The sequence below is a fragment of the Capsicum annuum genome, chromosome 7, assembly GCF_002878395.1.
Source record: "Capsicum annuum cultivar UCD-10X-F1 chromosome 7, UCD10Xv1.1, whole genome shotgun sequence".
Lineage (NCBI taxonomy): Eukaryota > Viridiplantae > Streptophyta > Magnoliopsida > Solanales > Solanaceae > Capsicum > Capsicum annuum.
The window spans coordinates 68,705,101-68,727,678 of record NC_061117.1 but is presented as its reverse complement, the minus strand read 5'-3'; the positions used below and the strand labels follow the sequence as shown (position 1 = coordinate 68,727,678).

General features: G+C 39.5%; 1 protein-coding gene across 1 annotated transcript; it reads right to left on the bottom strand.

Moving 5' to 3' along the window:
• Positions 1 to 836: 836 nt before the first annotated feature.
• On the bottom strand, positions 837 to 18,546 carry LOC107851956 (proteasome subunit beta type-6). The gene is made up of 9 exons (XM_047393575.1): positions 18,431 to 18,546; positions 18,192 to 18,340; positions 17,791 to 17,867; positions 10,949 to 11,004; positions 10,609 to 10,681; positions 3,534 to 3,645; positions 2,685 to 2,758; positions 2,195 to 2,269; positions 837 to 1,186 (listed from the first exon to the last, which is right to left on the bottom strand). Exons 2-9 carry the CDS (start codon positions 18,301 to 18,303, stop codon positions 1,055 to 1,057), a joined length of 711 nt encoding a protein of 236 aa, XP_047249531.1. The 5' UTR covers positions 18,304 to 18,340; positions 18,431 to 18,546; the 3' UTR covers positions 837 to 1,054.
• Between the last annotated feature and the right edge of the window lie 4,032 nt (positions 18,547 to 22,578).

Genomic DNA, 22,578 nt, shown 5'->3' with positions numbered 1-22,578 from the left:
TCTTTTCTTGTTTGACTACCAGTTTAAGCAAAAGACAAGACCCCACCTGAGAATTGGATGGGCCAACTTACGCGACACAATCTTCCCCCCCATCCCCCAAAAAAAAAATACCTCCTTCTGGAAAAACCCTCAACTCTAAAGCTGTGGCATCAGATGCTCGACATATACCACCATCTTTCACCAAAACTTCCATGTGTTTGGACCTAAACATATCTTGCTGAAAAATCAACCCGTGTTACTAGTCACAATACCGTGCACTTCTCTACTTTGTGCAATACAATGGATATGAGGTAGCTTCAGCAGCTTTACTAGGGGGTTAGAGAAGTGGAGGAGAGTGGGGATGGGAGGATAATTGTCGCCACTCCAAGCAATGATATCGTAACTTAGTTACTTTTACAGTTGAGCCCCGTTTTCATCTGGAGGTAGCACAATGCACCTTCTGCGGGTATAAAGACTGGATATCAGGTAGCTTCAGCAGCTCTACTAAGGGGGTAGATCAGTGGAAGAGAGTGGGGCTGGGAGGATGATTGTAGCCACTCCAAGCAATGATATCGTAGCTGAGTTACTTATACAGTTGAGACCCGTTTTCATCTGGAGGTAGCACAATGCGCACCTTCAGTGGGTATAAAGAGCATGTCACAAGTTCGAACCATGCAGTAAACAAAAGCCTAGTACCTAAGTAGGGAATGGTAAAGGTAACCATGTATCTACCAAGCGTTGAACCATGCACCTCTGGCCCTCGGAGATTTCTGGTTAAAAAAAGTATTTTGCCTACACAATTGAGTTACTCAAATCATACCGCTTTTTCTTTTAAACCAAGCAAAAACAGAACCACAGAAGGAAAAGTCCCATCTTTTTCCTGTTTTGAAAGAGTGAAGAAATAAATGTTTTGAAGCAAATATGACATTACATAAATAAAATTATCAGCCTTAATAGTATGTATATAAGGTCAAAGAGCGTAAAGGGAGGGCAGGCATGACCAGAGAATCCACATCAGGGAGACAGTACTGGCATATCAGGGGAAGAATACATGTGGACAGTCAATTTTCTATTCTCAACTTATCATTGGTTCTGGACTTGCTGCGGGCACAATATCCAGCAGTGAGTTCACAGCATCCATCTCTTCATGCCACAGTGGAAGAGTATCACCCGGATAGAACTTTCTATTAACTCCATCTTTGTTGATCTGATTGTCAAAAAAAGGCAAAACAGAAGACCTTAATCATGTGGATACATACGAACAGACACAAAAGGTTAAATGTGCAATGACAAGTTTCATTTTCTCCAGTGACTAGTTTTACACATCAGATCAGCACAAAATAACTCCAAAAAAGGGATTTATGATTAATGGGCTATTGAACACACAAGATTCTGTGATGCAAGATATAAAGAAGTTATTGCCCTAGGCCCCTAAGTGTTCGGGAAAACAATATTTTTGAGATGATATTTTTCGATACAGATCATTTCTTGAAGCATAAGTATTATGCTAAGCTTGCAAGAGAGCAGCACAGCACACATAACAGGACAGGTAGATAAGTTTTCAGAAGCATATAGTGGACACAATATTATGCTTTAAGAAAGCAAACACTAGCTTCCTAATCTCAAAATAAGTCATAAGCCTAGATACAGGCATTAATTAAAAGGAACCAAGCAAATCAAGTACTATGTTTCTAAAATAGGACAGGTAGCATATGTATAATGTGAGTCAGCATATTAAAGCATGTCATTAATTCTTTATCATCTTTTGGTGCACCCATAAGGCTCCTTTACTATACAAGACTTGATTCCATATAGAACCATATTTTATTATAGGTTCTCTACTTTTGAGTATACTTCTTGTATACAAGGCTTTCTGCCACAACACTGAGCTATTACCTTAATCTAGAGTAAAAAATTTAAGGCTAAGTGGCAAAAACACTGTATACTTGTAAAAAGAAAAAGGTGTCAAAACTATAATTTTCATTACCACTGGCAAAAATGATGCCAGAATAGTTCCATCGTACTTGATGCATGATCAATTGATACATGACATTAATTTTTAGGAGTAAAAAGTCAAGGCTCTATCTTAAGTTGTGTAAAACATATGTGTAGGTGGAGAGAATTTAGTTGATACAAAACAGTTTGCTTTAGAAAAATAAACCTTCCCTAATTGTACAAAGGCTTGTGAATAAGCATAAATCAGAAAATCACTCACCGTTACAGTGCGTACTACGCCTCCACTCGCACCATCTCGTGCAATGGCGAGAGACACCGCAGTCACAACTAGTTTCTGCAGAAGTATAAGAAAGGAAACTTGAATCATTGGAAATATCTCGAGAGCAGATAAGCATGACAAATATAAATCATGATCCTCAGCAGCTATCTACCACAAGCCAAAAGAATTAAATTGTCTTGCTGAATAACTTTCGACTTCACAAAACCATAAGCTTAGAAAGCAACACGGGCCAAAAAACACATCCTGCTAATCATACATCACCTCTATAATTCATTTCCCTCCCCGTCAGAAATAGAAGGCTTTGTTTTGGAAATAAAAATTTCATTTTTTTTGTTGCATACTGAAACTGGGAAAAGGACGCCTATAGACTCTTAACAGAAACAATTAAGAGTCTTTTTGAGAAAATATGGCTCATAATTCACCCCAACAGTCTACCGATTAGAAATTTTAAAGACCAAATGCAGCAAACCTCTGCTTCTTCTTGAGACATGCCTTCCCTCCAAGCTTGATCAAAGAAACCATACAAGTAACTAGATCCAGATCCTGCAATATGAAATGAGAACATTAGAACATTACTTTGATAACTTTGATAAAGGGTAGCAGTTGGGGGTTTGTTGTGGATGCAAGCAGAGCAATATCAAGTTATCAACAGCGAAAGTACAACACAGATCACTAAGGGAACCACATGTATGAAATCAGCTTTAAATCCTCCTGGAAGACAAGGTATTTCCTTTCACGGCATCATATTCTCCTGTTTCCTAAACGGCAGCAGGTGGAGTACAACTAGTCCACCAGGTACCAGCTACCTCCGACCAGCACATATACCCGTAGAGTTACTACCTAGGCTTAGGTAGAGCTGGAAGAAATCACTCTTGTCTCCGTGGGGATTTAAACCCTAGTCTCCAAGGTTTTTTTCATCCTTAGGTGCCTGTCAAAGCATCATATCTTTAATCCTATGCAATGCACTATCACCATACTTTAGGGTTTGATCAGTAAAAACTTTCGTCATCACCCCTCATTAACTTTATTATTGATATTAAAAATCACTGTATCCACCAGAGTTAAAATGATGATGACTCTTGTATTTCATCAAATCAAATGCACTGAATGTATAAAATCAAAATAACCATGATATTATTCCATTAAATCCAATAGCACAACAGAACTTACTGGGCAGATGCCATTCAAGGAACATGCACCACAACCAAGTAACCTATACCAGTTGTTTTAAGAACTAAAAGATCTAAACCGCTAACTAGGAAAGTGCTCCGGAGAAGTAGATGCATGAGAAAAGCAACAAGATGGATTGACAACAAACCTCCAATAGCAAAAGGCTGCTCCAAGAGAGTACCCCCAAGAGGAACCCCATATATTTTGCCACCTTCGTATTTGTCCCATCCACCAACAATCATTCCTGTCTGAAGCATAGCCTGAATATTTGAGATCAAAAATCAGTTAGAAAGAGTTCAATGGTAGCATTTAACCTAGCTCACATACAGGTAAAATAATACAGAGGAAGCTGAGAAGACACCATGGAACAAAAGATAGTTATCCACATTCTCTTCCAGATTTATTTCCTATCAAATAACACTCTTGTATCCAGGAAAGTTCAGCAAGAAGAAAGTAGAAAAGGAAACTTTTAAAAGGTTATTTTTTGCATATTGTCTAGGCCGAAATTTTAAATACAGAGAATAAATGTATGTACAAATTCTTCCAACTTAATTCCACCAAAATGGAGGAACAGAGACGCCGTACAATAAGCTAAAGACTACACAATCAGCTCGGGAAAGAATAAAACAATCTTACAAAGATGTTCACTAAAACATTTTGAAAGGACAGATGTTTTTTGATTCAGGTTTCTCAAATGATACTCAGAATCTCTCAAAATGGAACCAAGAAAAAGTTGGTAGGATCAGAAGAATGAATGTCACTCACCGTATCGGTGCAGGGTGGATAAATGGAGGCTCGCTTCTAGAATCTTGTGTATTAAGAAGGTGCCTCCTAAACTTAAGGGCAAGCTCTACAGTGGTGGTTAGACCAACTATGTTGTATGGAGTAAGAGTGGCAACGGACCGGAACCAGTACCGCCGGACCGATTTAACCGGAACTGGTCCCGGTACCGGCACAGTCTTACTTGAGTTTTCTGCCGGAACCGGTACTACCGGAACCGGAATACTGGATTTTTTGGCTGTTCCGCACCGGTCCGGTGGTTATCGGTGTGGAACCGGGTCAGACCAGACCGGCAGCTGGATCTATACCGGAAAGACGAACTTCACATTTTTTTAATTTAAATTAAATTATATAACATTTTTTAATATATTTTAAACTTAAAAAATATATCTTTTAAGTTTAAGTAAATAGAATATTTTTAATAAGTTGAATTATATTTATATTAAGTTTTTTTAAAAAAAAATCAGACGTTAATTCCTGCGCCGAACCGGATCCGGTAAACCGGAACTACCGGAAAAAAGTCATGGTCCGCACCGGTACCGGTATACCCGTTGCAACCGGTACCGTTGTGTTACCGGTACCAGAACGTTACCGGAACCGGCGTAATCGGACCGGAACAGAAAATTCCGGTTCCATTGCCACCTTTAGTATGAAGTGGAGTGTTTGCCAATCAAGAATTCTCATATCCAGCGGATGAAGGTGGCAGAGATGAGGATGCTACGATGGATGTGTGGGTTGACCAGGAGAGATAGGATTAGAAATGAGGATATCCGAGATAAGGTGGGAGTGACTTCGGTGGAAGACAAGATGCGGGAAGTGAGGTTGAGATGGTTTAGGCATGTGATGAGGATAAGATTCACAGATGCCCCACTATGAGAAGTTGGCTATGGATGGATTTAGGAGAGTAGAAGTAGACAAAAGAAACATTGGGAAGAGGTGATTAGACAAGATATGGCGTGGTTAGAGCTTACCAAGTATGACCTTAGATAGGAAGGTGTGGCAAGCGCGGATTAGGGTAGAAGGTTAGGAGGTCGAGAGCATTTATGCTAGTAGGCAGGAGTGTTGTCCTTGTTATTTAGTACTATGCATGTAGTTTTTTTTTTTGTTCTTGGACACTTGTTGACATATGTTGTTTCGGGTAGATCGTTTATAGTATTATTTGTGGTAGTATTGTTATATTACAATTTGTTGTTGTGGTACTCTTTGTTGTTGTACCCCTTTTATACCTTAATCAGGACTATATTTTGTCTTGAGCTAGGGGTCCATCGAAAACAGTCTCTCTACCTCACCTCTGACTCTGAGGTAGTGGTACCCCATTGTGTGGGAATACACTAGGTATGTTGTTGATGATGTTGTACCGCCATTTGATTGTGTACACTAGATACTAGATTACAGTGAACTGCAAATACTTGTATGAGAAATATGGCACCGTTGCTTTAACTAATGTACAGAACTGGAAAAAGGTAAAGCGCTAATGTCTCTCCATACAAAGTGATCCTGAGATGTCATGGATTACTGTGGACCATGCTAGGGATTGGTGACGGGTGCTTGATACAGCTGGGCTTTAGATGGCTAAGACAAAATGCAAAGCGTGGAGCATTGCTTCTCTAGATGGTGTAGTATGAAGAGGAAAATATACCATCAAAAGAAAAGGAACGTGGGAGAAATAGGAGAGCTTTTCAAGGAATTGAGCATGATTAAATTTAAAGAATAGCCTGATGTATTTGATTAGTTGTTGGGTGCAAGGGTGCAACGATTAGGTTTTTCCTGTTAGTACAGAGACAGAGGAATAGGGTGCCTTTCTAAGCTGTCTTTTTATATTTATTTTTTGGGGGAGGGGGGATAAAAAAAATCATTAATGGCATCAAGAAGATGCACGAATTAGCAATACCGAGTAAAATATCTCAGAAAAAAAAGTAGAGATAATATCAGTTTTAACAACTCGAATATTTTCTAACCTAATATTCACGTCGTGCAAAAGAAACAAAACAAATGACATCCGCTCCGAACTGAAAAAATGCTCTTTTATTTTCCACTAAGCAAGTTTACCACAATTTCTTTGGGGCAAAATGATTTACTGGAATAGTTTTAAGTTGCAATGCCGAAAGTAGAGATAATATCAGTTTTAACCAGTTTTAACAACTCAAATATTTTCTAACCGAATAATATTCAAGTCGTGCAAAAGAAACAAAACAAATGACATCAGCTCCGAACTGAAAAAATGCTCTTTTATTTTCCACTAAGCAAGTTTACCACAATTTCTTTGGGGCAAAATGATGTACTGGACCTTGTACTTGTATGAGTTTGTATTCTGGGTTCTACTTAACTCTTTGCCAATTGAACCCTTAAACTCGATTAAACTAAGATTTTTGAATCCTTCCTATCATGTGTGTTGCCCACATGTCCTTACATTAATGACATGTCACATCCACGTCACCTAGATTAGTGCCACGTCATTATTAGTTTTATTACCTATTTTTATATTATTATCAAATATATTAAATAAGATTTTCTATTTATTTTTTAAAATAAAATTATTACTCCTTCTCTCACCTTCCCTCCACCTCCCATAACCATACAATCTCCACTTCATCTCTCATCTTCTCTGATAAATACCCATCGGATTCCACTACCCATGGAACAACCACACCACAAGTTATGTACGAAACAAAAAAATTTTAAGCTATTAGAAATTTCTTGAAGGTATATTCTCTCAATTAAACCATCTTCTTCAATTTTCATTCGAATTCATACCAAATCAGTATGTTTTCATAGATTTTCAACCTTATCCATGGTGAAAATTCGAAAACTCTTGATTTGTTTCCCAATTCCTAATTCCAATCCTCAATTTAGAAGTTCCATAAATGTTTTCAACAACCATTATTCTTCAATTTTTTCACAAATAAAGTACTAAATTCATGTCAAATAGGTGAAACTCTTCTCCATTTGACTTGAAATTTCAACTACATATTCACAAACACAAATCCCAACGAATTTCAATCACAATTTTAAACTAATTTCACAAATTCACTAGACCCATTTGTTGTTCTCCAAGCTTATCCATGGAGATTCTTTAATTTTTCAATACCCACCATCATAATCACATTAATTCATACACACACTTTCTCTTGAACCCAACTAATACAAATATCCTCAAATTTTTTAGAATCTAAAAAACAAAAAATTTAGAAGAAAATCTGAAATTCATGGAATTAAATTTGGGCGGAAAAAAGGAATTAGGGTGATGGTGGTATTAATTTGCAACAAAAAAGAAACGTTTAGGGGAAGGGAGGCTGAAGTTGAAGAGGGAGAAAAAGAGGTGAGCTGGAATGATGAAGAAGAAATTTGGTTGGGTGTGCGCGCGCGTAACGCGTGTAGTTACACGTTTTTCCAGCTCAGCAACATTAATACCACGTAGACTCGGTCAATGGTCAAAGGGGCTTGAAATAGTGTTTTACTGAGTTTAAAGGTTCAGTTGACAAGTGATTAAGTAGAAGGGTCCAGAATACAAACTCATACAAGTACAAGAGTCCAGCAAACCACTTTATCTTTCTTTGCGGTAAGAAAACTGCTAAAACTAGCACATTCACTAATTCCAGCTTTCTTTAAGACATGACCACCTGAATTGAGGCTTCCTCATACATATGTTGCAGAGAATGAGTTTTGGAACAAGGTGGATCAAATGGATAAAACAGTGTATCAGCACAATTAAATTCTCTATTTTAATTAACATGAACCCAAATGGCTTTTTTCCATCCCAGAGGGTTTAAGGCTAGGGGACCCGCTTTCCCCTTTTTTGTTTATACTAGCAATGGAAGGAATGAGCAACATGTTATACACAGTTTCCAGGTTGGTGGCGAAGACAATATGGACATATATGCAGATGACACTTTAGTGTTTTAGGAAGCTGAGGTTGAACAAGTATTGGTGCTGAGAGCTATATTCATTATATTTGAAGTTGTTTCTGTTCTACACATTAATTGGGGCAAAAGATTCATTTATGTCATTAATGATATGATTCAGTTAGAGCACTTGGCAGAGACCTTCGGTGGCAAAATAGGGGAACTTCCTACCATATATCTTGGGATGCCTTTGGGTGCAAAAAGCAAGTCTAAGGGGATATGGAATGGTGTCGTGGAGAAATGTGAAAAGAAGTTGGTGAACTGGAAAAGCCAGTATCTCTCTAGAGGAAGACTGGCCTTAGTTAACAGTGTCCTCAATGCTCTCCCCTCTTATATGATGTCAGTGTTTCTTGCTAGTGTGATTAGTAGACTAGATGAATTGAGAAGAAATTTCCTATGGAAGGGTTGTGAAGAGAAGAAAAAGTTCCACCTTGTTAAATGGGGAACAGATAGTGTCCAAGAAAGGAGGAGGCATGGGCATTAGAAGCTTGAAGAAATAGAACCAGAGATTGATGATGAAGTGGTTGCGAAAATTTTCAAATGAGGATAACATGGTATGGAAAGATGTCATTAGTGCCAAATATGGAATGGAAGATTCATGGATGACACACATGGTAATAATTCCATATTGCTGCACAGTGTGGAGAGCAATCAGGAACTTCTGGCCACGTATGCAGTCCAGAACCAGAATTAAGGTCGGGAATGGACTAAAGGCTTCAATTAGGAATGACAATTGGATAGGTAAGTGGTAACACTACCCTGAAGCTAGCACATCTTGTACTGCACTCTCTACGCCAACAACAAGAAGCTATTGTGTATGGAATGTGGCTTGGACAAGCTTGAAATTTACATCTCAAGCGATATTTAAATGATTGGGAGCTGGAGATAATAGCTTCCTTCCTCAGTACAATGGCTGAGTTCAACAACTTAATAATGGAAAGGGACAAAGTGATATGGCAAAAGGATAGCACAGGCATGTTTTCGGCGAGTTCAACATATAATGAGTTAAATATTTCTGAGGTAAAGGAAAAGGACCGGCCATGAAAGATAATCTAGAAAACACAAATTCCTTATGAAGTAAACTATTTTACATGCCTTCTAGCTAAAGAAGCAGTGCTGACCCATGAGAATTTGAAAAAGAAGGGACTTTACCTGTGTTCTAGGTGTTTCCTGTGTGGGGAACAAAATGAGACAATCAACCATCTTTTTTTACTTTGTGTATGGACTGACCAGTTGTGGAAAATGTTCATATGTTTGAGAAGGGTAGAGTGGGTGAAACCAAGGAACATTACAGGACTACTAAACTGCTGGAACAAAGTTGGTAACGCAGCAAAGAAGGAAGAGATGGAAGATTGTCCCTGCCTGCATTTGGTGGTCAGTATGGACAGAAAGAAACAGAAGATGTTTTGAAAACAAACAAAGCAGCCTACAGGAGTTTAAGATGAACAGCCTACCTTATATTATTTTTGGTGTAAGCAGAAAGCTATGTTGCTCGGGCTCGTTTAAAATGTCAATGGGTATATGTAGGATTCGCCGAAAGTAGTGTACTTTTGAAGAACCCAACACAGCTGCAGCATCAAAAGTGAAGAGGCCGCGCAAATTAGGCAGAAAGTACGAGCTCAAATAGAAGATATTTTTGCTTATAGGATCTACAGCTAGATGAAAAGTTTGTATGTTGTACTACTTTTGAAGGGGGGCTACATTTTTTCTAATGTAAAATGTAGTATACCACCTGTGGATATAGACTAATATTACAACAACAACAACAACAAAAAACCTAGTGTATTCCCACATAGTGGGGTCTCGGGGGTAAGATGTACGCAGTCCATACCACTACTTCAGGAAAAGTAGAAAGGTTGTTTCTAATAGACCCCCGGCTCAAGACAAGGAGATATAGACTAATATTACCATTCTCAAAAAAAAAAAAGCATGTCTCTATTTGTCCCGGTTTCAAAAGCTAGGACTACTTGCATTGTAGGAAAAAAAAAAAACACATATTCCACAATTGTCAAAAGCTTTTTTTTTTTTATAACCGTGGTGTCCGGGACAACTTTCGCGCACCTCAACTAAATCCATGGGATACCTGCCACTTCCCACCAGCAACATCAGATATCAGGTAACTCTGTCCACCAAGGCTAGGACAGATAGGAAGAATCACCTAGTGTTTTTTGCACAATTGTCAACAGCTATCAATATAAAGCTTTATACAACAACAACAACAACAACAAACCCAGTATATTCCCACATAGTGGAGTCTGGGGAGGGTAAAATGTACGCAGTCCATACCACTACCCCCGAAGGAGTAAAGAGGCTATTTTCGATAGACCCCCAGTTCAAGACAAAAGACTGTAGACCAACAGTCGTGCAACATGATAAAGAACAAAGAACCAACATCCACAAAAATAAAGTATAATTAACCAAACGGCAAGCAATAATATAAAGCTTTATAGGACCAACAAAAAAATAAAAACAAACTTGGAATTTAAAATGATAGAAATTAAATAAACAATAAGAGATAGTATACTGCTTATAGAAGCAAACCTTATTGTTATAGGCTAGTTGCCTAACCAGACTTGCCGCAACCTTGACAGTCGCTGGCTGGCCAAGCTGAATTCTGCATCCACAAAAACTTTCAACTTTAGAAAGCAGACTTCCAGCCAAAATTAACAATTAACGAGATGGTATTTGGCGTGGTTATCCAGACTTCAAAAATATGTATAGGTTAACTAATCAATTCCATAATCCCAACAAAGAAATCAATGAAGAAGCTGAAAGTTAGCAGCCTCTTATAAGGGAAGATTCATTTGCAAGTTACTAAGATAAAAAATGCATCTAGGAAGTAAGCATTTGAATAAAAATACAAGATGGATTGATGGGTTACGTGTGTTGGTGTAGAAAGTAGCGAACATAATCTGAAACAACTTGTGAATCTGCAGCCTACAAAACAATCATTGAAATAATATGTGAGATAGGACTCTCAGAATGCTATAGAGAATCGAATACCATATTATGAGATTTTAATTTCTTAGAGCACACAACGCTCCAAGGTCATTTTTCTAAACCAGGAAGTAAAACACATTCTATTGTTTATCTAATAGCTAATAGGTAAGAACTATTGGATATGCCGTTGGACTTGCATCAACCATTTATTAACCACGGGCAATGGAAGCTCATGTTTTGGCACAAAGATAGATTTTCAACAGAGAGTACATATGTGGGAGGTGTAAGAATACAATCATCAATAGCCCGAATTCGAGCATTGCCCAAATCCCTTGTTGCTAAGGAACAGAACAAAACCTCTAAAACTAACAGAAAACTTCTATAAGACATTTCCAATAAACTTCTCCAAAAAGATTAATACATCAATATAGATATTGGGCCCATTATCCACCAAGTTTCAAAACGTGCAGCAGCTGGTCCTTAGGGATTTCTCAGTTATAAAAGTAAGACATTTATGTCTTTTCATTCTATCTAATTTACCACTATATGATCCCACTATGCTATATTTTCATTTTCTCAATTTATATAAGCTACTTGTAGAACGGCTCTCTCTCTCTCTCCCTACCCTCTCTCTCTCTCTCTCGCCCCGGTCCCCGGCCCTCGTCGCCGACCTTCGGCGCCAACCCGACCCGACCCCCGGCCCCGACCCCCAGTTCCCGGCGCCGACCTCCGTCGCCGCTCTAACGGCCCCCTCTCTCTCTAACGTCTCTCTCTCTCTCTCTCCCTACCCCCTCTCTCTCTCTCGTCCCAGTCCCCGTCGCCGACCTTCGGCGCGGACCCGACCCGACCTCCGGTCCCCGGCGCCGACCCCCGTCGCCGCTCCCCGCCGCCGACCTACGGTTCCAAGCCCCCCCCCCCCCCCCCGGCGCCGGCGGGGTACAACAGCCCAATAGCCGAAGCTCTGTCTTCAGCCGCAGCTCCGTCTGCACCCGCCGCCCGGTAGCCAGCATCCGCAGCAGTTCCGACCAGTTCCCTCGGTCTCCAACAGCCGCAGCTCCATCTCAGCACCGGAACCCCCCGGACGCCAGTCAACGCTGGGATTGGTTTCCGGCTTGGTCTACAAGCGTAATCCGGTGACTTCTAACCTTTGTTATTTCATTCTTTATTCTGCATTCTTTCATTCTTCGTATTATGCTAATAGTAGCCCCTGTACCTTGACTTGCGTGGGATTTGTGGATATTGCCTGTTGTCTGTTGTTGCTGTTGCTGTGGTCGTTTCTTGCACTGCTTGGATTGGGTTATCGGCTTGGGAATCTGTGTTTGGGGCTGTGGGTGTTGAGTCCAGTGGTGTTTGCCCCCTAATTGAGTATAGTTTTGTTCCTGGAGTATTTCTTTGAATTTGTGTGAGCCTTGTATTTCTTGCTGCTGCTTTGCTACTACCATCGTTTATATCTTTATATTTCTTATACTTACGTGTAGTTGTGGCTGTGGGCGGTAATGGGTGGATAGGATCAGGTCCGAGGGGGTTGGGGCGTGGGGCCGTGGTGGGGGCGGGGGATGAGGAAAGGGCGGGAGTGGGAGGGAGGCCAAGGTTTGGCCGCGGCGGGGGGGGCAGTGGAGGGCGTGTGGATAGTGACGGTAGGCTGAGGGTTGGGTCTTGGAATATAGGGACCCTTCAGGGTAAGTCCATAGAGCTTATGAAGATTCTTAAGAAGAGGAGGATCAACATTGCGTGTGTTCAAGAGACCAAGTGGGTAGGGTATAAGGCTAGGGATGTGGATGGTTACAAGCTGTGGTACTCTGGGAGCGAGAGGCGTAGGAATGGAGTTGGCATCTTAGTAGGAATGGAGTTGGCATCTTAGTAGATGAAGAGCTTAGAGGGCAGGTAGTAGAGGTGAAGAGGATCAACGATAGGTTGATGACTATTAAGTTGGTCTTTCGGGGGTTTACCCTGAACGTGTGTAGTGCTTATGCGCCGCAAGTGGGATCGGAGGGGGAGGAGAAGATGCGGTTTTGGGAGGCTTTGGAGGAGGTGGTGAGAGGCGTGCTTAGCTCGGAGAAGATTGTTGTAGCAGGAGATTTCAACGGGTACATCGGGGCGTTACCGGGAGGCTTTGGTGATGTGCATGGTGGTTTTAGTTTTGGGGAGAGAAATGAAGAGGGGTCTACCCTATTGGAGTTTGCGAGGTCCTTTGGGCTGGTGGTGGTGAACTTGGGCTTCCCGAAGAAGGACGAGCACCTGATCACCTTTCGAAGCGCGATAGCCAAGACCCAGATTGACTTTTTGTTGCTTAGGAAAGGGAATAGGGCGTTGTGTAAGGACTGTAAGGTCATCCCGAGTGAGAATCTTTCGACCTAGCATAGGCTCTTGGTTATGGATTTGGGTATAAAGAAGAATGGAAAGAGAAGGAGTAAGGACTGTAGACCTAGAATTAAGTGGGGCGGCCTGACGCCAATGAATGCGTGGGAGATAGGGGAGAAGTTGGCGGGAATGGGGGTGCGGGAGTGTAGGAGGGGACGTGGATAGTATGTGGGATAGGGCGGCTAGGTGCATCAGGGAGAATGCAAGTGAGGTGTTAGGTGTTTCTAGGGGCCGGGTCGGGCACCATCGGGGGGATTGGTGGTGGAATGAGGAGGTGGAGAAGAAAGTGGGAACCAAGAAAGGGGCGTATGCTAAGTTGGTGGACAGTAAGGACGAAGAGGAGAAGCGGGTAAACAGGAAAGAGTACAAGCTAGCGAGGAAGTAGGCTAAGTCAGCAGTCACGGCAGCTAAGACGGCCGCTTTTGAGAGCTTGTATGCAGGGTTACAGGGGAAAGGATGGGAGAAAAAGTTGTTTAGACTCGCTAAGGCTAGGGAGAGGAAGGGTCGTGACCTCGATCAGGTGAGGTGCATTAAGGGGGAGGACGGTAGAGTGTTGGTGGAGGACGGCCACATTAAGAATAGATGGCAGTCGTACTTTCATAGGCTCTTGAATGACGAAGGGGATAGAGCTATTGTGTTAGGGGAACTGGAGCACTCAGAGAAGTGTCGGGATTTTAGCTATTGTAGACGTTTTAAGGTAGAAGAGGTTAGACAGACTGTTCGCAGGATGCGAAGGGGTAGGGCGACGGGGCCGGATGAGATACCGGTGGAGTTTTGGAAGTTCGTTGGAGAGCCTGGTGTAAGGTGGTTGACTGGATTGTTTAATGAAATCTTCAAGACGGCAAAGATGCCCGAGGCTTGGAGGTGGAGTACCATGATCCCTCTCTATAAGAATAAGGGTGACATTCAGAGTTGCAATAACTATAGGGGGATTAAGTTATTGAGTCACTCTATGAAGATCTGGAAAAGAGTGGTCGAGGTGAGGCTGAGACGGATAGTGTCTATTTCGGAAAACCAGTTCGGATTTATGCCTGGCCGCTCGACGACGGAGGCAATTCACCTGGTACGGAGGTTGGTGGAACAGTATAGGGAAAGGAAAAAGGACCTGCACATGGTGTTTATCGACCTGGAGAAGGCTTACGACAAAGTCCCCAGGGAGGTGCTTTGGAGATGCTTGGAGGTGAGTGGAGTACCGCTGGCATATATCAAAGCAATTAAAGATATGTATGATGGAGCGAAAACTCAGGTGAGGACGGCAGGAGGAGACTCAGAGCATTTCACTGTCCTGACAGGATTGCATCAGGGATCTACTCTTAGTCCCTTTTTGTTTGCGTTGGTGATGGATGTGTTGACGCGGCGTATTCAAGGGGAGGTGCCGTGGTGTATGCTTTTTGCAGACGATGTAGTTTTGATAGATGAGACTCGAGGGGGTGTGAATGACAAATTAGAGGTGTGGAGGCAAACTCTTGAGTCTAAAGGGTTCAGGGTGAGCAGAAGCAAGACAGAGTATGTGGAATGCAAGTTTAATGACGTGAGGCGGGAGAATGAGGTAGTAGTGAAGCTGGAATCACAGGACGTATGTAGGAGGGATAGTTTCAAGTATCTCGGGTCCGTGATCCAGAGTAATGGTGAGATTGACGAGGATGTCTCGCACCGTATTGGGGCGGGATGGATGAAGTGGAAGCTCGCGTCGGGGGTGCTGTATGATAAGAAGGTGCCACCCAAGCTTAAAGGCAAATTCTACAGGGTGGTAGTCCGTCCGGCCATGTTGTATGGAGCAGAATGTTGGCCAGTTAAGAATTCCCACATCTAAAAAATGAAGGTGGCAGAAATGCGGATGTTGCGCTGGATGTGTGGGCTAACTAAAGGGGATAGAGTTCGGAATGAGACTATCGGGAGAAGGTTGGTGTGACTCCAGTGGAGTGCAAGATGCGGGAAGCCCGATTGAGATGGTTCGAACACGTGAAGAGGAGAGGCATGGATGCCCCGGTCCGTAGGTGTGAGAGACTAGCGTTGGATGGTTTTAGGCGGGGTAGGGGTAGGCCGAAGAAGTACTGGGGTGAGGTGATTAGGCGGGACATGGAGCAGTTACAGCTCACCGAGGACATGACCCTAGATAGAAAGGTCTGGAGGACGCGGATTAGGGCAGAGGACTAGGGCCAGTTTGGGTCGCTAGTGTAGGGAATTACTTGGCGAGGGTTTTATGCCTGTTATGATTCCGTGTTCCATGTTTTATTACGAATCTGTGTGCTTTTCTCTGTTTTATATTACTTATGGGTGCCGTATTTATGATATGTAATCTTGTGCTGTGCTTTACTATGTGTTTGTGTGGTATCTCGTGCCTTGAGCCGGGGGTCTATCGGAAACAGCCTTTCTACTTCTTTAGAGGTAGAGGTATGGACTGCGTACATCTTACCCCCCCAGACCCCACTAGGTGGGAATACACTGGGTTTGTTGTTGTTGTATATAAGCTACTTGTAACTTCCAAGAAAATCATTTTATGCAGATACAACACAGGTAGTGGAACTTTTTTTTTTACCTTAGAGTAGGCTTTGAACCTCACATCATGCTTGGTTATGTAATCAAATCCCATTAGGAACTAAAATTCCTAATAATATCAAAAGTAAAAATTTGTGCTAAAAAGTAGAACCCCTTCCCTCTTAACTAATGAAAAAGAAAAATAAGTTTAGATGCAAATTTAAATGTGTGCGTAGGCATCTAAGATCTAGACCTTTTATACAGAGGTTGGATCATATGTGATTCACATTAAAATAGGTAATGAACTACATCTAAGACAAGTGCTTTTAACCTCTCCACGCCCCCACCCAATATGAGAAGGGTGAGGAGCAAAATTAAAAATGTACTTCAATACTTGTATGACCACAAAAGAAACATGGTTTTACCCCAGGCAACTTAAAGATTAACATTTTTTAAGCAAACCTAAAGCACTTAGGACAAACTCAAAAGTAACTAAATGCACAAATCCCAATACATTTTTGAATCCCATTTTCAGCCCAATCGAACAATCAATGAACAAGTCTCAATCAGTTATTTTCATCCATAGCTGCAGACTTTTAAATAGATGCAGAATTCACAGTATCAAGTATGTATACAAGAAAACTACAGCAGCAGCATACATGATATGTCCGAATTGTGAATCATCCAATAGAGAACCTTGTGACCATCTTATTTTCAACAAGTTGGCATCACTATGTTATGATTGTCCTATAATCATGTACCAAATAGTACCAGTGGCGTAAAAAATCATCATAAAAGCAACATATGACATCTAATTTTTTATTGAACCGAATTTCCTCTCATGCAGAGCAGATGCATGTAGTAAAACGCAAGAAAGGAAAAATGTGGTTTTAACTTCTACTAGCTGCTAACAGGACCTTGTTTGTACGCCTCATTGTCCCATAAAGGTCAGTATATCTTTTCTGTAGTAAGACAAACCAGAATGGATACAGAGTATTAATATTCATATAGCAAACTCCAAGTAGTTTTGGATAAAGCACAGTTGATTGATTAAGTAAGCTATTAATTGAGGACCTGATTGCATAAGATTTATATCAGCAATGCTCTAGATTTTTCTATTGGCTTAGCTTCATAATATGAGCATGATTTCCAACAATCTTGGGAACGATAAGCACGCAAAGAGATGTTCAGTTATTTCCATGATCTCTACTTTTTTGTAACCGCTTGAATACTGGTGTTGTTTTCCTCTCTTCATTAGTTAAACTACTTGACCTTTATTTTTTAAAGATGTTCATGAATATTTCCATTTGCTATTCGTTAAAATTCAGAACCCTCTTTCCTTGCAATCATTCCTCGGGAAAGCGGAGATGCTGCTAATTATATACGTAGTAATGAATACCCAACCTTTCCAGCTAATGGACACACAATAAACAATTGACCTGTGAATTTAACCAAGCCCCTAGAAGATTTTTAAGGATTGGTATTGCATATTGCAAGAAGAGTGTTTCCGCATTGCTAATACAAAAAAAGCATGTTGAAAATTACTAAGATTTTAACTTGAGGAATTTTTAGCCATCTCATTTCTATTTCAGTTCTAATATCTCCTGTTATAGTTAGCATTTCTATTATTCGATATTTTATTTGTCCATCATTTCAGGCCAGATAACATGATATTTAAATGCTAATATTAAATTAAATAGAGTTTTGGCATCATCCCTTCCGAAAACATCAAGACCAAAAAAAAAAAAAGAGAGAGAGAAGGGAGATCTATGATACTCAAAATGACAATATTTGAACCAAACAGAGAAAACCCCTTCTGGGAATAAATGGAAAGGGACTAATAATGCCACAGCACAGACAGCAGTTCCAGGGTTGCTCTTTTTGAAGAAATACAAAATCTAAGCTATCAAAGATAGATGGAGAAAGAGAGCAACGAGAGCATACCGATCCAGAGCGACAAACATAGACATTATCAGTGAGCTGAGTGATCTTATCCGAAGCCCTATTTGCCACATACATCCCTAAATTTCCAAAAAGAAAAAAAAAGCCACCAACAATACAAAGTTCTTAGACAAAAAAAAATTAACAGAATCCTTTTCAGAGAAGTACTACTACATTTTTTAACAAATCCAGAAGAAAATACAATTTGATATTCCTCAGATAATCTATAAAATAGGCCTTACTTTCTCGAGTTCTTAATACTAAAAATTAAGCAATCTGTGCTCATAATAAAACCATATACAAAAAGACTTTATTTCTTCCAACTGAGCCCTTCTCATCAAGATTATATTATTGAAAAGATTCTCATCAAGATTATTATTGAAAAGAAATAAATGAAGAAATACCAGTGCTAGTGCGGGAGTCGGCGCCAAGGACGACGCCACCGTTGTACGTGACGCCGATAATAGTTGTTCCCATTGAGTGCGGCTGCTCCACATCGAGCGACAATCTGTACATCTTTAGGCTAAGCTGAAGGATCGAACGAGAAGAGAAACTGAAAAATGAAAGAAAAAAGCCCTAGCTGAGAGTAATAAAGAAACAAGGAAATAGGGAGAGTAGAGGAATATTAGCATTAGCAACTGACTTGAAGAGCAAGATATGGCATTCCGCTTTTGTTCTGAAAAGTCCAGTTCATTTTTGAATAAGTAAATAAATAAATTATCCATGATGTTGGTCGAAAATTTTAAAAAAACACTGACTATATTTTCCATATCTTACGAATCTTATTTAAATCATTGTAAATATACCATTTTAACTCTATGTATATAAATGCACCTAAAGCACATGAATAGAAAAAAAAATTGAACCATTAAATTAAAATATTCCACGTGTAATAAAAAGGACCCACTTTTTAAATTTTGTATTTTAGATTTCTTGTTTCTTCATTTTCCATCTTCTTCCTTCATTTCATCTTCTTCATTTGTTTTCTTCATTTTTCATCTTCTTCCTTCGTTTCTTCTTCTACTTCCCCCTTCTTCTTCTTCTCCTTCTCCTCCTCCTTCTCCTTCTCCTTCTTCTCCTCCTTCTCTATCTTTTTTCTCTTGCTCCTCCTCCTCCTTCTCCTCCTCTTCCTCCTCTTCCTCCTCCTCCTCCTCTTTCTTCTTCTTCTTCTCCATTAATTATGTCACTCGATTTTCTCTGAAGCTAAAACTTTTAATTTCCGTCAAATATTCATAAACCATTAATGAAGATTGATGAAGAAGAAGAAAGAAATTACTCTATACTAATGAGTAATGAGATTTCAATATGATTCAAGTAAATGATGTTGAAGACGGAAAATAAATTTAATCACAAAAAGAAAACTTAATTTCACAATTTTTAAACAAATAAAGAAGATATTAAAGTCAATACATGATTTTGTATCCCACTAGTTCGATTCATTAACGACAATTTTTTTTCTGAAATTTTCTAGCTTCAATGGAGAATTGGAGAAAAAAAGAATAAGAAAAAAAGAGTAATGGCTGTTAATGGAGAATTGGGGAAGAAGAAATGAAGATTGATTAATGAAGAATTGAGGAAGAAGATATGAAGATTGATTAATGGAGAATTGGAGAAGAAGAAATTAAAATTAATTAATTGATAAATAAAATTAAAAGGAAAATTTTATTAAAAAATATTTAAAAAATGAAATTAAACACATTTACACGTGGCAACACCTGATTAGCGCATGCATTACACCTTCTTTGGTGTGACTGAAATTCAGCAAAAAATAGTGTATTTGCAAAGGGATAAAGAAGAACCATAGGGTAATAGGTCAAATTCAAAGTTTAAGTATCTTTTTAAAAATCTCGGCCAACATCAGTGGGGTAATTATGTATTTACTCCTTTTGAATTGATAAATATACAACTGGAAATTGTTATAAAATATAAGCAATAAATAATATAAAGTTCATTTTCTTTCTTTTTTATTGTATTGTATTTTTCATCATTAGTAATTTTTTTTTGGAATATACAAATCTTTCGTAAGAAGTATGAAGTGATAGAACTAATAAGCTAGATGTACATAAGAATTCATTGAATGAGACTTCCACTAAATTGAATGGTTTCATATATAATGTCTCTCATTAAAATCTTACTAGAAAAAACTCATAAAAAAAAGTTAAGTGAAGAAAAAAAAGTGCATACATCTTGTAATACGCCTTGAGTGATGTCTCATTGAAAACCTTATTAGGAAAATCGAATTCAGGAAAAAACCTTAATTAAGGCAAAAATAATGCAACGCGTATTTCACTTCCTTGATGAAAATTTAATTTTATATCTCAAAGATGATGCATTTCAATCTTATATTTCAACTTCTTCAATGTTGATGTTGGCAATGCCTTGGTGAATAAATCTGTCATATTGTTAGCTAAGCGAATTTGTTGAACATTTATTTCACCTTTCTTCTTAAGATCATAAGTCAAAAAAGAATTTAGGTGAAATATGTTTTGTTCAATCTCTTTTAATATATCTTTTCTTTAGCTAAGCTATACATGTAACATTGTCTTTGATAGAGTATGCAACCAACTGCTTTTATGTAACGCTTCAAATTTTTGGTCCTTAAAAATTTCTGAAATTTTAACATAACTGTCCTGACTATGACTCTCCTGATGAGTCGTAGAGAATCTTGACGAGTCGTTGGACTCGAATCGTAATCAAATCAGTAAGTGTATGGTTGAGTTCTGCTCTGAGTACGAGTGGTTCACTATGAGTCATAAGGACTTGTTACGAGTCATTGGGTGTAAGTTGTAGGGTATCCAGTGATACCCCAAGTGGTTGCTGGATTGACTACGACTGAACCCTACGAGTCATAGGGTCCCATTACGAGTCATATTGGTTAAGTCGTAGGGCCAACAAATTGTGAGTGCCTTGAAAACTGTCTTAGCTACGACTTGTGATGACCAATCATAATGAGTCTATACGAGTTGTACAGTGACCAATAGTTACTGACGACTAAATTTTAGTTTTAAATTGAGAGCACTTTGGATAATTCCCTTCTCACCCAATTAAAATCCTACGATCATAAGGCACTTAAGAGGAGTTATTTCTCATTCGTAGCATACCAAAATACTTTCAAAGCTCTCTTAAATTCTCCCAAGCAGCTATACTTAAGGTTTCCAAGAAATAGGTCATCCAAGGGCTCAAGGGTTGAATTCTTTTCGTCAAACTTGGCATTTCAAGCATGTTACTCTTCCCTAATTATTAATGCTAAAAATCATAAGTTTTAAAGTGTTGTTCATATGGTATTAAGGTTGGTTTTGAAAACGTGGGTTGATGGTCTTGAACAATTATTGTTTATGTGATGTTTCATGTTTGTCCCCGCATGTGTTACGTTTAAATGGTGATTTTAAAATCAAAGTAATGTATGAAAATGGTGAATGAACTAGGGACTGTGATTCCCCAAACTTGTGACTTTTGAAGTGGTTATGACCCCAACCCTATATTATGAAATTGGTTTTGAATATGAAAACTATGCATATTGAACTACTCATGAACTATTGCATAATGTGAAAAGTCAATGAAGTATAATAATTTTTGAATTAAACCTTAAGGGGGTGTGTAACTCCCCAAGCCATTGTGTAATTAAACCAATGGGGATTGTGTTTCCCCCAAATAATGGTAAATCGCATGGCATGTTAAAGTTACCTTGCAAGTGTAATTAGTATGACGATACCAACAATATATGCCTAAATGTATATCATAGTTCAATAATGATAATATATGTGCTAATTGTTTTAATTGGGCTTTAATGAGGGTTGTGTAGATGAGTCGTAAAAGTGAAGGTCTTGATGGACCAATACTGAAAACTGCGATTGCCGACGTAGGGGTTTAATGACTGAGTGGTTCGAGTCCCCCTTATTACTATCATTTGATTTGGGAGGTTCAAGTCCCTCATATTATATTACATGATTTGGTGCACGTGTCATCTTGATATGCTGGGAGGTTTGAGTCCCCTGTAGTGCATATGTATACCCTCTGGTTCGTGCGGCCACATGCACTGGGGCCCCACCAGCTGGGGGAGAGATAGGCCCAATAGCCGTAGGTGCCTTTTTATGATACAATGGTTGAACTATATAATCCAAGCTAAAGTTTTAAAGTGCATGTTAAGCCTTGTTCCCTATCCCGGCACGTGATATATATGTATAAGCATTTGATTATATGCATTGATTTTGAATGATTTTGAATTATTGATCAAGTCATTATGTTATCTTTATCCCTGAGTTACATGCTATTATTCACCCCATTAACCATCTTTGGATGTTGTATCCTCAGGCGATGCAGGCACCAGAGATATCTCTTTTTTTTCTGCACAAAGTTAGGTGGATCAGCTCGGTTTGTCAGTTTGTTGTAGTAAAGTGGTGAGTCTATATTCTTCGGAAGGCTTAGACATTTCATTAATTTTCATTCTTAGAATTGAGTTGATTGTTTTCATTATCATTAACATTATCATTTTCATTGTCATCTGTCAGAGTCGGGGACATGTCTCGATCAAGACTGGTTTTGATTCTTGTAGAAGGCTTTGTTGAATTACTGTGGACTTGAGTGATGTTGGTCCGTTGTTTTGGCCGTTTGTTGGTTTTTGATCATAGAAGTATCTTTTAGTCTTTGAATTTATCTTGTTATATGTTCAGAATTCATCCGACATCAGGGGTATCATGATCTTTGGTTAGGTGCAAAAAACAGGTGGTCTTCGGTCCATGTAGGAATTGAGATGCCAGTACAGCTAGGCCATGGTTTGGGTCGTGACACTTT

What these genes read in the sequence shown, in the direction of transcription:
- LOC107851956 (XM_047393575.1), bottom strand. Translation starts at nt 18,303, where the DNA reads ATGTACAGATTGTCGCTCGATGTGGAGCAGCCGCACTCAATGGGAACA. An exon ending in GCAGCCTTTTGCTATTGGAG is followed by an intron (nt 2,759 to 3,533) that starts GTTTGTTGTCAA and finishes TTCATATTGCAG; the next exon opens with GATCTGGATCTAGTTACTTG. An exon ending in GCGTAGTACGCACTGTAACG is followed by an intron (nt 1,187 to 2,194) that starts GTGAGTGATTTT and finishes TTTGACAATCAG; the next exon opens with ATCAACAAAGATGGAGTTAA.